Here is an 18,707-nt window from a genome sequence, read left to right on the forward strand (position 1 = left end):
GATTACCAGCAACGCCCTGAACTCCCTAGACTAATGACCCACTGTAATCTGTGTGTGTGTGTGTGTGCGTGTGTGTCTGTGTGTGCGCAAACGCGCACAATTGTATGTCTTGTCAATAAACAACTGGGATAATCTATCATCAGCTAGAAGACCAGACCAACAGACACACTTACACACACACACACACACACACACACACACACACACACACACACACACACACTCAACCCTGCTCATTGTTCCAGCTTTGTGTTAACGTTGCGCTCTGTTCCTCACACATACAGTAAGGCAATAACCGCAGGGAACCAAACGATCCATCCAAACTGTATTCCATGCAAACATTTCACCTATACGGTCATTTCCATTAAACGGTCGTCTTCACTCTCCTTCACAAATCCATCTCCTCCAAACACCCGAGTCCATCTGCAGAATGATGTTCAATTGCGTGGGCGTGTGCAGTGGCGTTAAAATGATAATGATGTTCTCTTACGTGCCTTTTACCCCATTGTTGTATTTGATTATTTTAATACATATCTCCGGAATCGCTTCCGAAAGATTCCTTCCGTCTTTTGATTGAAGGAAAAGACGAGAAGGATGGTTTCTCTGTGCGGTTTTTTGAGATATGCGGGGCGCCCGAGAGCCATCATCCATTAAGCACAAAATCACAACAATTAATCAGCGAAACGGCCTCGTGTGGCAGCGGGATGGTCTGTGACAGATGGACACACACACGCACTCAGAGACACACACGCACACACGAACACACACACAGTCACGAACACACATTCACAAACACACACATACACGAACACACACACACAGATAACGGATGGAATGTTTTCCCTTTTTTGTATGCGAGCGTCATTTACATAAACATCTGCGTTGAAACATATCCTGTCGCTCGTCTGGAACTCGGCCCTAGGGTTCCAGCGTTGGAGGCAGGAGAGTGTGTGTGTGTGTGTGTGCGTGTGTGAGCGCGCGTGCGTGCGTGTCTGTGTCTCTGAGCGCGTGTGACCATGTGCTTTTGCGTGTGTGAGAGGGATGGAGAGGGACTTGTCATCACTCTGGTTCCCCGGCTCTGCATCGGTGTTGCGGTGGCACACGAAACTGCCACCCTGAGCCGAAAATACATCTGGCAAGATGGAGGACTGTGGGGGGGGGGGGGGGGGGTTCAGACGTGACAAAGGCAGAAGGATAGCAGAGAAGTGTGGCGTAGTGTGAGCAGGGAGATATATTATGTGGGGGGGGGGGGGGGATGGCGGAATGCGAGGACAGAATGGGAGAGTGCAGTGTAGCGTAGCGTGCCATAGCATACCCTCTCTCCTCCTCGTCTCTGCTCTCCACTCCTCGGCTCCCGGCGTCATTCGGAGCATGAACATTTCTTTAATCATGGCGGAGGAATGGAAAGGAGAGGTGGAGCGGGGGAGCTCTCTCCCTCCTCCACCGTATACTGTCCACCACCACCACCCCCCCATCACCCACACTGCTCCTCCACCTCCTCCATATCCCTCCTCCACCGTATACTGTCCAACACCACCCCCCATCACCCACACTGCGCATCCACCACCTCCATATCCCTCCTCCACCATATACTGTCCAACACCACCCCCCATCACCCTCTCACTCCTCTCCTCCACCACCTCCATATCCCTCCTCCACCACCCTACCTTCCATCCCTCCCCCCCTCGTTGACACTCTTCTCTCTAGTTTTCCTCTGTTGTCTTCTTCGTTTTTTTCTCCTCTTCTTCTCCTCTTCCTCCCGTAGTCCTCTGCGTCTCCGTCCGTCTGCTTTGGTTTGTTTCTCCTTCCTTATGCCCTCCTTCCTCCCCCACCCCACCCCTCCCTCCCCCCCTTTCTCCCCCGCCCCCCTCCCCTCTCCTCTCTGATGGTTAGAGCCTTTTTGTTTACCACATGGAATGCTGTTCCTGCCTTATTGACCAACCAACAGGAAGGAATTCTATCCACCGATGAGCTGGGACGCTTGTTTTTCTGTCTGCCTGCCGCGTCAGCCTGTCACACGCTTGCGTGTCTGTGTGTGTGCGTGTGCGTGTGTGTGTGTGTGTGTGTGTGTGTGTGTACGTGTGCGTGTCAAAAAATAGTCCGCTGTCACAACAGAAAGTGAGGCGGTTGTGGCGTGTCACCCAGCTTTGTCACACTCATGGACAAAACCGTCTCATTAGGGACAAACTCCACTTCCAAACACGGATTTAGCCGTGTGGGTTTTTTGTTTCCTGCTCTGTGTTTCTTGTTTTAATTGGGTTTAGCCAGTGAGAACCAAACTCACGCGGTGCCATCCACAGTTGTTGACTCAAAGGGTTCTTTTGGTTATTTATTTCTCAGCTCTGTGAGGCCCAGTGTTGTTCGAGAACCTTAATTTAACTGGACGTCACATGAGACTCATTCCTCTGCTGTTTAAGAAATAAAACCGCAATTCTATTTTAAAAGGATGCAGCAGCAACACTAAAAGCCCAAATGTATGTGGTCTTTCATATATATTCATCCATTCATCCTGCCTTCCCTCATTCATTCACCCATTACTTAATTCATCCATCCATTCAATTATCCATTTATTCATCCATCCATCCATCCTTCCCACTAACAAATCATTTTTCATTATTTATTTTTTTCATTTTTCGTTGATGACCCATCTCCACGACAGGTCTCCATCCTAGGTCCGGTCTACTCCAACAGCACCCCAGCTCATCCACACCCTGCACACCGTGCTCCACTCATCTCTGCCCTCTGTGTTTCTCCCCCCCCCCCCCCCCCCCCCGCAGCAACTGAACCACCCCAACGTGATCAAGTACCACGCGTCCTTCATCGAGGAGAACGAGCTCAACATCGTGCTGGAACTGGCCGATGCAGGGGACCTCTCACGCATGATCAAGGTAGGGCCAGGTCCACCACGCTGCCAACCACGCCTCCTTCGGTACCCAGGTCGAGACCACGCAGATCTAGGCTCTCTGTGTGGTCTCTCACCTTTCAGTACCCAGGTCGCTGGGTAAAGACTACCAGATCTAGGCCCTCTGTGGTCTCTCACCTCTCAGTACCCAGGTCGCTGGGTAAAGACTACCAGATCTAGGCCCTCTGTGGTCTCTCACCTTTCAGTACCCAGGTTGCTGGGTAAAGACTACCAGATCTAGGCTCTCTGTGGTCTCTCACCTTTCAGTACCCAGGTCGCTGGGTAAAGACTACCAGATCTAGGCTCTCTGTGGTCTCTCACCTTTCAGTACCCAGGTCGCTGGGTAAAGGCTACCAGATCTAGGCTCTCTGTGGTCTCTCACCTTTCAGTACCCAGGTCGCTGGGTAAAGACTACCAGATCTAGGCCCTCTGTGGTCTCTCACCTTTCAGTACCCAGGTCGCTGGGTAAAGACTACCAGATCTAGGCTCTCTGTGGTCTCTCACCTTTCAGTACCCAGGTCGCTGGGTAAAGACTACCAGATCTAGGCCCTCTGTGGTCTCTCACCTTTCAGTACCCAGGTCGCTGGGTAAAGACTACCAGATCTAGGCTCTCTGTGGTCTCTCACCTTTCAGTACCCAGGTCGCTGGGTAAAGACTACCAGATCTAGGCTCTCTGTGGTCTCTCACCTTTCAGTACCCAGGTCGCTGGGTAAAGACTACCAGATCTAGGCTCTCTGTGTGGTCTCTCACCTTTCAGTACCCAGGTCGCTGGGTAAAGACTACCAGATCTAGGTCATAAACCGACCAACAAATCCGGAAAGGGACTCGCAAGATGGAGTCTGCTCCTTTGAAACATGTCGGAAAAAGCGAAACGTCCAGAAGACAAAACGCTACGCCTGATACGCCTTCAATTTATACTTCATATTAATTCTGATATTATACTTCATATTATGCTCCTGCTAATGCGGGAGTATTATTTTGGTTTGAGGGGGGTCACCATCTTGACATGCTGACGGAGTTTAAAACTAGAAACCAAGTTACCGTAGAGCGCGCACACACACACACACACACACACACACACACACACACACACACACACACACACACACACACACACACACACACACACACACACACACACACACACACACACACACACACACACACACACAGATCCCCCATCTCGGCTCTAAATGATTTGTTTTTTTGCGATCAAGCCGTGGCGATGTGGGGTTACGTGCCAGGTCTCTGACGCCTCGCCACGCACACGCCGCCGCACACTGCGGAGTCAACACGCCTCTCACACGCCGTGCCATATGTAAAACAGACCCCACCCCCCACCCCTGCCTTGCATGAATTTAACATTTTTTATTCTTTTTGATTTCCTGGTCGTGCCCCCCCCCCCCCCCCCCCCGTTCCCCCCTCTACACTCCTTATTCACATACACACACCCTCAACCCCCCCATCTCTCTTTCTGACCATCTCAGAATTCAAATGAAATCAAATGGTCCTTGATTTGCATGCACTTACAGAATATTGCATGTGCAGTTTTTTCTGCTGCTCAACTGAAGTAGAGGCTGGTGGTGGTGGTGGTGGTGGTGGTGGTGGTGGGCGGCGATGTGCTCCACCATTGACATCAAACAGTCCTCTGATATGGAAATGGGAGGGCAAGGGAAAAATGGCTCCTTACCCAGGCTTTGTTTGGATATGGGTCTCTCTCTTTCTCGCTCGCTCGCTCGCTCGCTCTCTCGCTCTCGCTCTCTCTCTCTCTCTCTCTATCTCTGGGTCTCTCTGGGTCCCTCTGTGTGTGTCTCTCTCTCTCCCGGTCTCTCCCTTGGTCTCTTGGTCTCTCTCATTCTCTCCCAGGGTCTCTCTCTCTCCCTTGGTCTCTCTGTCTCTGTGTGTGTGTCTCTCTCTGTTTCCCTCTCTCTCTGACCCTCTCTCTCCCTTGGTCTCTCCGTCTCTGTGTGTGTCTCTCTCTCTTTCCCTCTCTCTCTCTGCCTCTCCCTTGGTCTCTCTCTGTCTCAGTTTCCCCATCTGTCTCTTTCTCTTGCTCGCTGTGTGCCTCTGTCCATCCATCTTTCTTTCCGTCTATCCCTCTGTCTCTTTCGCTCAGACAGATGCGTCCTTTTAACATATTTCGTATCATATTTCATATAACCTGGTTTTTCTGTGCTCCTGTTCCCCTGCGGTCTCAGTGTCTCTATCCCTCTTTTCTCTCTCTGTCCCACTCCCTCTCTCCGTCCGTCCGTCCGTCTGACTCCCTCTCTTCTCCACATCAAACGTAGCTCGTCGGCTAGCCTTCCCGTGCCATGACCTCCGTCACGAGCCGCTCACCGTGCGATCCTGTGTAATAGCGATGAAGAGAGCGAGCGAGCGTTTGGTCGCCCGCGCTCACCCCGAACACGCCGTCAGTTCGTTAAGCGATTCACTTCACCTTTGGCTGAATTATCTCCTCAGTACTGCTCGCAGAGATCCCCCCCTCCCCCGAGCACCGCTCCCAAAGAATCACAACGTTAATCGCCATTCCCCGCTATTCATCGAGCGATCAAATTCGGTATTCCCAGTAAATCACGGCAACGTTCAATCCGTGTTATGTTTCAGTCGTTACCATCTCTGCCAGGCCGCACGCTTATGAGAATATCTGCTCCTTTTGTGGAGTGGGTTTAACGAGGTGATTTCCATGCTCTCTGTGTGTTATTTGTCCGCTGTGTCCACACACAACAGCACATAGTGACAGCGTCCCAGCAGGATGTTGTTGTTGGCGCTCGCACCTTTAGCTCTGTAGAGCCACTGGCTGCAGCCCCCCCCCCGTCTCCGTCGCTAGTTCCCACATGGACCCCCTTCTCCTGTAGCGTGTGTCTTGTCTGCCCGGGGTCCGCGTCACCGCTACCTCCAAGGGGGGTCGCGATCCCAACGCATCCCGGGATGACTCGCAAACCACAGCAAAACAAAACAGAACCAGAGGAACATGGAGTGGGGGGGGAGAGGAGGACTGGAGTCACTGCCACTGAAATCTCTACCTTCTCCAGCAAAAAAACTGTAAGAGAGAGAGAGGCTGTGTGCCAGATGGGAGACTTCTGGAAGGAACCACAAATGTCTTTACCCTCTGAGAGTGCATATGCTTTCCATTGCAGGGAACAGTGAAAACGAGACGAGGGCTTGGTTAACGTAGTCTAGGAAGAGAATGAGAGAATAACTGTCTGGGTTCCATTAAAAATGCAGTCATGGAGCTGTGGAGCGCGACAGAGCAGGGGAATAGACGCTGTACGCACACGCACGCTCATGGACACGCACGCTGACGCACACACACACAAGCACATGCACGCACGTGCACACCTATGCACACACATATGCGCGCACATACACACACCCACACACACAAACACACTGATAAAGTCATGCATGCATGTTTCATTTTCCACATTTATTGTACTTCATTGTTGATGTTTTAGTGTGTGTGTGTGTGTGTGTGTGTGTGTGTGTTGCAGCACTTTAAGAAACAGAGAAGGCTGATCCCAGAGAAAACGGTGTGGAAGTACTTTGTGCAGCTCTGCAGCGCGCTGGAACACATGCACTCACGGAGAGTCATGCACAGAGGTAGGCAGGCACACACACACACACACACACACACACACACACACACACACACACACAAGCACACACACAGGTCTGATCTGCTTCTGTTCACACCTATTTGTTTTATAACGATGATGATAATGGCCATCTATCCTGAACTCTACAAGCAGAGGGTTTGTGATTGGCCCCTAGTCTTAGTGTGTGACTAATTAGAAATGTATGCCGTGTGTATTTAAAAAGCGCACAGGTGGTGGCGGTTTATAATTTACACATCGCTCTGTTTATCTCCTGGCTGGGGTTATGGGTATTAAAGAGACAAGCTGCACCTTGTACCTTTTGATAGTGTGTTTAGTATTCATTCAGTTTTTTATATTTCTAATTGATGGAGTGCATATAAGGCCCTCGGGTAATGTTCCTTGTTTCAAGAAACATTTAAAGACGTTGTGTTATGATCTATTGTGATCTTGATTGTCTAGTACTGCATGTCTGGCTCGAAATGAATGTCTGAGGAGCGATCCACTCTTTTTCCGTGGATTTATTTATTTCGATATTGTGCATTAGTCTGTGATTTGAGTTCTCGATAAAGGACCAGTGACCCGATTTTTGGGTTCCAGAAACCGATGTTTCTCCGACCTCTTCACACCGCGCTCATGAAAGTTATATTTCTGAGGTGTTGTCAGTGGATCCTCGTGTGGATATTCTCACACAAGAACACAGCCGTGTGTGACGCTTCACCTCACATGGGACGTTTCCTCTGGGACCGCTGTCGTGGTCGCCGGTAGAGGGGGCGGGGCGTGGCGTGGGGTGGGCGTGGGCGTGGGCGTGGGCGTGGGCGGGGGAATGCTAGAGTGGAGGTGTTGAACAGCACCGAGACCAGAGCGCACAGTGTTTGTGGGCCCACATGCTTCTAATCGGGGCCCCCGAGAAGGGCCGCCGGCGGCGGCCGCGGCCACGGCCGCGGCAGCATCTCGATGCAGGTGAGGGAGCGGCGGGCTGGTGCTCTGACCACCGCGCCGCGATGCTAACGAACCCGGAGCTGTCCCGCGTGGAGGGCCGCTCGGCGGGGGCCCCTTCAAGAGCCACTCCTGATTATAACGGAGCGATGCGTTTCACGAGGCCGTCGCTGGGCACGTTAACGTGACTGGAGGGAACACAAACGGAGGAGTGTGTGTGTGTGTGTGTGTGCGCCTGTGATTCAAGTGTTCCAGGGATGCAAAATGAAAAAAATAATGAAATAAACTTTGCCCAAAAAACTTTTCATAGCGCTCTTTTAACGGGCGAGCTTGTTAGAGATGCACACCTTAACTGCGCTTCTATCTGTCTATGTCTTTCTCTTTCTCTGTGTCCGTCTCTCACCTTCTCTGTGTCTCTCTCTCTCTCTCTCTCTCTCTCTCTCCCCCCCTCTCTCTCTCCTCCCCCCCCCCCTCTCTCTCTCCCCCCCTCTCTCTCTCTCTCCCCCCCCCCCCTCTCTCTCTCTCTCTCTCTCTCTCTGTCTCTCTCTCCCCCCCCCTCTCTCTCTCCCCCCCCCACCCTCCCTCTCTCTCCCTCTCCCTCCCCAGATATCAAGCCAGCTAATGTTTTCATCACAGCTACGGGGGTGGTGAAGCTGGGAGACCTGGGACTGGGGCGGTTCTTCAGCTCCAAAACCACCGCAGCTCATTCACTAGGTAAATAATTCACAACAGTCTGGACGGATATGCTAGCATGCACGTAGTAGACACACATGCGCGCGCACCACACACATAGTCGTGCCAACATACACACACAAGCACACTCTTATATGCAAACACGCACACACACAATCACACACACACACACAGTCGTGCCAACATACACACACAAACACACACACACACACACACACACACACACACATGCGCACACACACAGACACATACATGCGCTCACACAAACACACACAACACACACATATACACACTCACAGGCGCACACATGCGCGTCGTGCCAACACACACACACACACACACACAAACACACTCACAAGACGCACACATGCGCACACACACAGTCGTGCCAACACACACACACACACCCACACACACACACACACACACTCTCTTCTAAACACACTGACCCACCGGCCTGCATACTGAGGCCTCCAGTAATCACCCAGAGCTGGATGTGTTTCATTAGCTGCGCTGAACCAATAACCATGTGTCATATTGTACCACTGCAGGGCTGGGGCCGCAGCTAGCCCATTCATTGGCCAGTTAGCCACTTCCTGTTGCCTTGACCTCTCACCCCAAGACAGATGATGTCTGGGCGCCGCCTGCCGCCACACTGCTCTGATTGTGACCGGGCCGTTAACGGCGCCGGCCAGTGTGACAAAAAGGGTTGGGAAGTGTGTGTGTGTCTGTGTGTGTGTGTGTGTGTCAAGTACTCATTTTCTAGGACACATCCAGACTTAAACTCAGTCAGTGTGTTAAGGTGGTGAACCCCTAAAGGCAGAATGATGTGTGTGTGTATGCATGTCTATCTGTTGGTTAAGTGTGTGCTCATGAGTGTGTGTGGTTTTTATTACTGGTTTTCAAAAATTTGTGGCTTTCAATCCACCCCCATTGGAGTGTTAAACCGAGTTTAACACTCTTTTACACACATCTAATCATACACATTGAGGGTCGGTTTCTGCATGGCGGCTCAGCCTTCGTTGAATTGTTGGTGTTAACCCTAACCCTTATTTTAAAGCACGTTAACTACCACTCTAAGAGCAGGATCTCGGTCGTGTGAAAAATTCGAGAATTACCGTAACTAAAAACAAATGGAGAAACGTAACGAGAATCATCCTCCTCATTGCGTTATTAATCACCAACCCCCCCCCCCCCCCCCGAGAGTTGAACCACACCTGCTGCCTAACCCCGACGCACCCCACAGACCCGGGATCAGCTCCAGCGATGCCCCGGCGTTTAAAGGCCGCCTGCCCGGGTCTTTACAGTTTGTTAATAGCCTTTTCCCAGCCGGCCTTTATCGCCTCGCACCCCGTTGTAAAAGCGCCCCCCCCCCCCCCCCCCCCCCATTCTGCATGGCAGCAGTACCTTTAGTGGTCCCCTCGTTCTGCAGGCGAAAGGAACGCTGCCCGCAATGTCTGGGTTTTCTTTTCCCCTCCGTCAAAACACCTTTCGCCCTGCACAGCTGTTCTGCCGCTCTGCTGTGATTCCACTGCTGACTCTGTTCGTTTGGTCATATGCTCGTAGCTCTTTATTTATCGTGCAGGTCAAATACAGGAAAAGCTGGTTAATCAGGGTTTACAGATAAAAGATAAGATAGGTGTGCATTTCTTTATTGAAATTTGCGGGTGTAAAGTACACAGAATAATTCCCAACGCACACAATACAATAACGTGAACCGGTTTCGAGGCCGGTTAAAACCCTCTGAGGCGCCAGGCCGTTCCCCATGCCGGGTGAAAGTGTACCGAACGAAGCGGGGCATGATTCAGTTAAACTCCGGGTCTATCAGTCTGGTTTCACCTCCTCCCTCCCACCGAATCTTATCAAGTGACACGAGGCACAGGGTTTCATTCCCCACCCTCCCCACACCCCACAGCCCACCTGGCCGGGAGCGGTAAGGTGTGAGGCGTGCAACCAGATCTGCAGAAGCCCCGGAACGAGAGCGAGGCAAAGGTGTCTCGCTTGCGAGGGCTCATTAAAAACCTTGGGTGCACACCGCCCTCTGTAGGCCGGAGGCGGAGAGGCAGGCCAGCCCCTGGAGCCAGGGAACGGCACCACTGGGGATTAAACCCGGGTTGGGTTTAAGAGAGCTGGTTTGGTTAGACTGTACGTTCCTAACATAAGGCTGCTACGTACTCGGTGTATAATAATAAATGATCTGATGGTATTGGTAGTCTTCTGTTTACGTGCTTAGTGCCACAATCGGGCTCTGGAAGGTTGTTCTAGGAGAAGGTGATAGTGTGTGTACGTTTCATTAAAAGGGCGCGCCATTGGAAATGAGATGTAAAAATTGTAATCCAAAGAAGACTTTCTTTGCAGTTTCACTGGTCTTTGTTTTCGCCCTGACCCTCCCCATCCCTCCTAGGTGTAGCTTTCTTTCTCTCCGTTTCTCTCTCTTGCTCTCCTGCTGCTCTTCGCCTGTGTTGTGTGTCTGTTTGAATGTGTGTGTGTGTGTGTGTTGGTGTATGTGGGACAGCCGTGTGTGTGTCTGTTTGAATGCGGGTGTGTGTGTATGTGGGGACAGCCGTGTGTGTGTGTGTGTCTGTTTGAATGCGGGAGTGTGTGTCGTTGGGTGAGCTGTGTGTGTGTGCTGTTTGAATGCCAGTGTGTGTGTCAGTTGGTGAGCTGTGTATGTGTGTGTGTTTGAATGCTAGTGTGTTTGTCAGCGTTGAGCGTTGGTGTGTGTGTGTGTGTGTTTCAATGTGAAGTGTGTTCAGTGGTTGAGTTTCTGTGTGTGTGTGTGTGTGTGTGTGTGTGTGTGTGTGTGTGTGTGTGTGTGTGTGTGGCACATGAGGCAGGTAAAGGGGTGTGTCAGCTGGAAAACAGGAGGTTTGAGTGAGAGACAGAGAGGAGATACAGAGAGAGAGAGGGGGGGGGGGGGAGGGAGGGAGAGAGAGGGAGAGATAGAGAGGGGGCGAGAGTGAAGGGCAGAGGGAGGGAGAATGAGAGAGGGGGAGAGGGAGAGAGAGAGAGGGAGAGAGAGAGGGAGAGAGAGAGAGAGAGGGGGAGAGGGAGGGAGAAAGAGAGAGGGAGAGAGAGAGAGTGGGAGGGAGAGAGAGAGAGGGAGAGAGAGAGAGTGGGAGGGAGAGAGAGAGAGAGGGGGGGAGAGGGAGGGAGAATGAGAGAGGGGGAGTGGGAGGGAGAGGGAGAGAGGGGGGGAGAGAGAGGGAGAGGGAGGGAGAATGAGAGAGGGGGAGAGGGAGAGGGGAGATGGAGGGATTTGAAAAGCAAGAGAGTGGAGACAAAGACGAAGCGGGGGAGAGACGGAGGATACAAAGCAGGGGAACGAGCAGTGTGAGAGGTAGAGTCGGGGGGAGAGAGGGGGGAGAGACGGGGAGCGGAGTGACAGGAGGAACAGAGAGTGAAACAGGAAAGGTAGAAAGAGCAGAGCGGGAGGAGAGTGTGACAGAGTGACATAGAGAAAAAGCCGGGTGAGGGAGGGGGGGGGGGGGGGGAGAGAGGAGGAGGAGGAAGGGGAGGGGAGGGGAGGAGGAGGGAGGGGGGGGGAGAGACGGTGTGCGCGTGTCTGCCGGTGGCAGCCCGATCTGTAATGAGCCCAGCCACCCCAGTGAAACGCGGAGCTGGGTGCTGCTGCTCAGATGGAGGTCCAGGCGTATACTGCCTGTCAACTCCCCGCCTTTCAACTCCGCCGCCGAGCAACCAGCAGCACACACAGGCACACACGCACGCACACACACACACACACACACACACACACACACACACGCGTACATGTACACACCAACCGAGAAGCACACACACACAAGCCCACACGCACACACACAAGCGAGCACACACACATGCTCAGGCATGCAAACGCATGCACACAGACACACACACACCATACATGCCGACACACACACACATGCTCACACGCGCGCAGGCTGACACACAGACACACACAAAGAGACACAGAGACACAACGACGCACACACATGTGTACACACGCATAGTGTCTCTTACACAAACCGATACAGGCTTCCTTTCTCCACGAACTCTGCTGGCAGACACACACACATATGGTGCACAAACTGAAACAAATACAGCACTGGCTGATGTACACACACACACACAGACACACATGCACTCTCATGCACATGCGCATGCACACACAAACGCACGTGCAATCTCATGCACACAATCCAAACAAACAAAAACACACACTTCTGGCTGGGAGATCACATCCTAGGGGCACCCATGCAAAGGAGTAAACACTCTTCTCCATGCACGCACCCCTTCCTGGGTTTAGGTATTGAGCTGAAGCGCGTTGGGGGGGGTGTGAGGATTAGGAGATTAAGAAACACAAGAGCCAAAGACACAGCGGCGGCGGCGGCACGGAATCAATGTGATTGAAACGGGCAGAGACATTAGGGAAGCAGAGCTGATAGCAGTGATGGGGAGATAAGATATAACGGCAATTAACATCTGCTAATGAGGAAGGTGTTAACAAGGCACGCAGGAACCCAGGGAGGCAGAGAGGCAGGTCGGGCCCATCAGAGAGCCATGCCTGAGATGAATTCATCTCAAAAAGGATTTCATAACCACGTAGTGTCGACCCCGCGGATGAGAGTTAATTCAGCAAGACACCAGGACGGAAATGCTGTTTTTAACTCTGAACCCTCAAGGCTGCTGGTTTGAATCTCTTCACACACACACACGCACACACTTATATACACACACACACACACACACGCACACACCCACACAGTGGTCCCAGCATACACACACACAAATACACACTTACAGACACATACATACTCACACACACACACACACACACGCACACACACACACACAACCCTCAAGGCTGCCGGTTTGAATCCCCAACTGTCCAGTCCAATATGGGGGAGTCCCCCCTGTCCTCACCCCCCCCCCCCCCCACCCTAATGTCCCGGGACACGTTACATTAACCAATCAAGCCTTGTCCCTCCCACGCCCCGGACCATGAATTAAAAGACCTACACATCCAGAGTGCAGCATCTCTGAACTTCTTTGCTTTTCCTTTTATAGGTGAGGTGTAAACAAACAAGGTTCTCTCCGGGCGATGTCCAGGGGGGGGGGGGGGGCTATAGCCGCTGGCAGTTGGGATTTCTGAAGAAAAAAAGCGCTGTTGTCCCAGCCTTTCACAGTAATGGAAATCAATCCCAACATGACTTTCAATTTATTTGCATGAATAAGTAATGCGCTCTTAATTTAGCATTCTGGAGCTGCACTGCCTCTGGTGGCACCTCTTCTTCTGCAGCCATTAGCATAAGAGAGGCTGATTCTTTTTAATCAACTCATAATGGATGTTAGGGGAGCGTGTTCAGACCACACCAGGCCCACCCCGCACACGGGTACGAGCACGCACCCGTACAGTGTTACACACAAATAGTCGCAAACACACACAGCCACGCACAAAGTAACGGTCACGCCAAACGCACGTTCAAACACACAAAAAGCCACAAACACACACTCAGCCACGCATAAAGTTACAGAGTAACGCACACAGTCCCCCCACACACACAGTCAGGCACATACATTCACACACACACACACGCGCACACACACACATATAAACAGCACCATGTAAACTCACACACAAACATATACACAAACACTCACCCGCACATGCACATGCGTGCACACCCACACACATTTAAACTCACACACAGCACCAGGAATCTTAGACAGGTATGCATAAATGCTCTCTCACCGACACGCGCACATACGCACGCACACACAACTCCAACAACCTGATGACCAATTAGGCTCTCTCTCTCTCTCTCTCTCTCTCTCTCTCTCTCGCTCTCTCTCTCTCTCTCGCTCTCGCTCTCTCTCTCTCATATATCCTATTTTCTCCTTTCATTTTCTCTATTTCATTCTCCCACAAATACACTCCAACACACACTTCCCACCAGGGCCAATCAGGATTAGATTCAGAATGATTGCTCCAGTTCATTACTCAGAAGGCACACCTGTAATCTGGAACACCACCATGTTACCCTCCCAATTAAACAAAAAGATAGAAATAAACTGAAAACATTTACTTTTTCATCTTTTGCGCCCCTCAGAGAGAGTCTGTGTGTGTGTGTGTTTGTGTGTGTGTGTGTTTGTCTGTGTGACATACCTTCCTACAATAGACCTACCGCTCTATGTATTTACAGAGTAATATACTATACTTCTACTAGCTATACGTATTAAGAGTAATATACTCTACTACTACTAGCTCTATGTATTTAGAGTAATATACTATACTTCTACTAGCTCTATGTATTTACAGAGTAATATACTATACTTCTAGCTATACGTATTAAGAGTGATATACTCTACTACTACTAGCTTTACGCATTAAGAGAGTAATATACTATACGACTACTATCTCTATGTAGTTGCAGAGTAATATACTATACAACTTCTATCTCTATGTAGTTGCAGAGTAATATACTCTACTACTACTAGCTTTATATATTAAGAGAGTGATATACTCTGCTACTACTAGCTTTATATATTAAGAGAGTGATATACTCTGCTACTACTAGCTTTATATATTAAGAGAGTGATATACTCTACCAGTACTAGCTCTTATGTGCCATTTGTCGTTATTTCTCCATCATTAAGGAACTCAGTTCAGCTTCACAAAGTCCCTCCCAGCCGGCGGCCTCTTAGGGCAGCTTCATGTCTGCTGGTTTGTGAGCCTGGGCGTTTGCTCGTCTCTTCACCGGCGGTTTCCTCCTCGACCTGGCGGCCCCGGTCTCCTGGGGCCCCTCCGACTGAGAGCCTCTCTCTGAGGGGCCGTTAGTCCTAGCCAAACAAGCGCCCCTGCCTCCGCCGAGGGAAACCCCGTGCATTTATTGACCCAAGCAAAGCGCCGCGGCTCATTCTGCGTCCCTCCTGTGTGTGTGTGTGTGTGTGTGTGTGTGTGTGTGTGTGTGTGTGCTCTATGTATTTAAAAAGTAATGTCCTACACTACTAACGTATATATATATAGATATATGTAAGTCAGATATCTCCTATATTATCCTGTTGATGGGCAGGTTGTATCCTTAGCAGTCTATTCAAATGTGACCAATCCTCAGATAGTATCAAGAGGGCCCCTGGGGCGGGGACGGCCCCGTACCCCGTCCCCGCCCCTCCATGACGCCCGGGCCCCTGGAGGTCTGGGGGTAGAGGACGGGGGGGGGCGGGGGACTGACTGGGGCTCGGTCTGTCCCGGGCCCCTGGAAGTGTCTGTGTGCGTGTGTGTGTGTGCGTGTGTGTGTGTGTGTGTGTGTGTGTGTGTGTGTGTGTGTGTGTGTGTGTGTGTGTGTGTGTGTGTGTGTGTGTGTGTGTGTGTGTGTGTGGGGGGTACTGACTGGGGCTGGGTCTGTCCCGTGTCAGGCGGGGTTGAAGGTCCCGCTGGCTGGAAGTCTGCCAGACAGAGCCGGTCTGGGGGTCCTTGAGTTTATAAACCACAACCCAGAGTGGGCCTGCCCTCTGTGAACGCACACACACACACACACACACACACACACACACACACACACACACACACACACACACACACACACACACACACACACACGCGCGTTCTTAAATACACACGCACGTGCACGTTCTTAAATACAAACACACGCGCACGCACGAGCATGCAAACACACGCACGTGCACACATAAACACACGCGCAAAATATACAGATACACACAATCACACAATATACACACAGACAATATACACACTTTACATAAATCATCTTTGATTACCGGGCTGCATAATGATCTGGAGCAGCATGTGTGTGTTTGTGTATGCATATTGGGTATGAGTGTGTGTGTGTGTGTGTGTGCGTCTCACTGTACACACGCGTGTCGTTACACAGGCGCACGTTGCTCATTTCTCCACTGCCGTTTGTGCTCCACATTGTCCTGCCGCTACGGTTTGTTCGAGCCACAAGTATCGATGCTCGCCCCCCCCCCCCTCCTCTGGACCGCGCGTTGACACACTCTGCATTCCCTACCTCACTTCCTCCCCGCAGCAGCCTATCGATTCGCCCGGGAGGCGGTGCTACTGGGGTCGATGACACACAAGGTTAATGTCTCTCTGCTTTCCCTTACCTCTCCCCCCCCCCTCCCCCCCCCCCCCCGACCCCCTCCCTTCCTCCTGTCTCCCTTCCCTCTTTCCCTCTCCCCCTCCTCTCTCCCCTCCCTTTCTCCCACCTCCTCCCTCTCTCCCCGCCCCACTCTCTTCCCCCCCTTTCTCTCTTTCCCCTCACACTCCCTCTCTCTCTCTCTCTCCCCTCCCACACTCTCTCCACCCTACTCTCCCCCCCCTCGTTCCTCACTCTCTCCCCACCCTACTCTCTCCCCCCCTACTCTCCCCCCCCCCTTTCTCCCACCTCCTCTCTCTCCCCGCCCTACTTTCGTCCCCCCTCTCTCTTTCTTCTACTCCCTCTCCCCCTCCTCTCCCATTCCCTCTCTCCCTCTCTATCTCCCCCCCCCCCTCTCTCTCTCCAGTGGGTACCCCCTACTACATGTCTCCGGAGAGGATCCATGAAAACGGATACAACTTCAAATCTGACATCTGGTCGCTCGGATGCCTGCTGTACGAGGTAAACTATATGCAGATGGACACACACACACACACACACACACACACACACACACACACACACACACACACACACACACACACACACACACTCCTAAACAATGCCTATTTGGCTACATAACTACGACATTCTGTCACACATCTCAATTGTGTACACTGGAGCGTGCACTTCCTCTCCATGTCACAATTTCCACATGCGGCCTACATATACACATGCACGCACACAAACGTGCACGCACACACACAGCAATTCTGGGAAGACATGTCTCACATGCACACACAGTTATACTGAAGTAGGCATGTCACACATAGACACTCACAGTCACACACACACTCAGTCACACACACAAACGGTCATACTGAAGTAGACATGTCAGACACACACACACACGAATGCACACACATCAGACAACATACACACACACAAACATAGTCACACAATCACACACACACACACACGCAGTCAGAGAGAGAGAGTCAGACACAGTCACGGACACACACAGTCACACAGATTTCATTTGAAGTAGACATGTCACACAACGTTCCCTTGGTTTTGTATCGCTGGGTTTCTCGTGGTTTCCTTCCCGTTCGAGGAATGTTGTTGTAGGGTAGCTACATTATTTAAACCATTTTAACCATATCAATAAACTAGATTTTGCTGCACACACAAATAATCTTAAATTGGATTAATCACAAGCTCTTTCTTGTTGCTACACACACATTTGTACAATGCATTTGTTAGTATTTTTCCCGTATTCTCCTATGTACTGTTTGTACAATGTACTGTTTTTCACCTTGCTGTGTGTGTCAAATGCACACGCACACACTGAAACACAAACACGCGTTCCGTTGCCTAGAGCCCATCCATCCCCTAGTGCCACCTTCCCATCCAGACGCCGCTCGGCGCTCGGCGCTCGGCTAGTGCTGCCTGGGAGCCTGGTGAGTGTAGGGTCGCGGGCGGCGGGGCCGAGCCGACAGGGCCATGTGTTTCAGATAAGGGCTGACTGGTCTGATTAGCAGGACGGGGACGCCGCCATAGACCACAGGGGCCTGATGCAAGCCAGCCACGCTGAGGTTCTACCTAGCGCCGCCACTCGACATACAGAGAAATATATATATATATCTATATATATATAGATACACACACAGGTTGGACAGGCACAAACACGCACGCACGCATACACACACACACACGTAGATGCACACGCACCCGCACACACACACACACAGGTTGGGCTGCGTACCCAAGCGCACACACATAGGCGCTCACATCACACATCGACCCATTGCGATGGACACGGTTGCCCGCGTAGCACACATATATACATCCCTCTCTCCAGCGTTCACGTTTTCATTTGGAGTGCATTTCAACACACCAGTGACTACACCTTCCTAACTGCCTCAGGCAGCGAGAGAGCGAGAGAGAGAGGGGGAGAGAGAGAGAGAGGGAGGGAGAGAGAGAGAGGGGGAGAGAGGGAGAGAGAGAGAGAGAGAGAGAGGAGAGAGGGAGGATAGCCTGCTTGCCAGGTCATGGTTGCTTGGAGACCAGGGCTCCTTTTTGCTAATTAGTCCCCCCACAATGCACTGGGGCAACCCTGGATCCTTAAGGCACCCTGCAAGCACAGAGACCCCCTTATGCTACAGCGCTGTATCATACAGTGCTGCACGGCTTAGCGCTCCGCCGCTTTAGTGTCACTATGCATTGTCTCACTTTATAGAGCAGTGGTTGAAGCTGTCTGCTTTTTCCCCCGCGATCTTGCGGTGCGTTTGGATTTAGATCCGTTTTGAGGTCGGCTCAACGAGGCCTCCGATATAGCGCTTCTCCGGGGTGTGTGTGTGTGTGTCCCTTTGCTTTCGTAATTGCACGTTTGCATGATGAATGAGTTTTAACCGTCCACGCTTTCCCCTCTCGTCGCCTGGGCGGCCAACCTCAGTCCCGTCATTTGGTGTGGCTTTCGGAGGGGGAATTTGTTTATTT

The 18,707-nt window shown here is 51.5% G+C and overlaps 1 protein-coding gene across 1 annotated transcript in view; it reads left to right on the plus strand.

Annotated features, from left to right (window-relative positions):
- The window catches only part of nek7 (NIMA-related kinase 7), a gene marked incomplete at its 3' end in the record, with an annotated part of 75,128 nt that overhangs the window by 38,741 nt on the left and 17,680 nt on the right, over positions 1-18,707 (plus strand). The window contains exons 5-8 of the mRNA XM_079739294.1: positions 2,778-2,888; positions 6,394-6,502; positions 8,041-8,148; positions 16,636-16,730. Of these exons, the coding sequence (XP_079595420.1) occupies positions 2,778-2,888; positions 6,394-6,502; positions 8,041-8,148; positions 16,636-16,730 (423 nt within the window). The remainder of the gene's footprint in view (positions 1-2,777; positions 2,889-6,393; positions 6,503-8,040; positions 8,149-16,635; positions 16,731-18,707) is intronic.

This window comes from Pollachius pollachius, assembly GCF_949987615.1.
Source record: "Pollachius pollachius genome assembly, chromosome: 7".
NCBI lineage: Eukaryota > Metazoa > Chordata > Actinopteri > Gadiformes > Gadidae > Pollachius > Pollachius pollachius.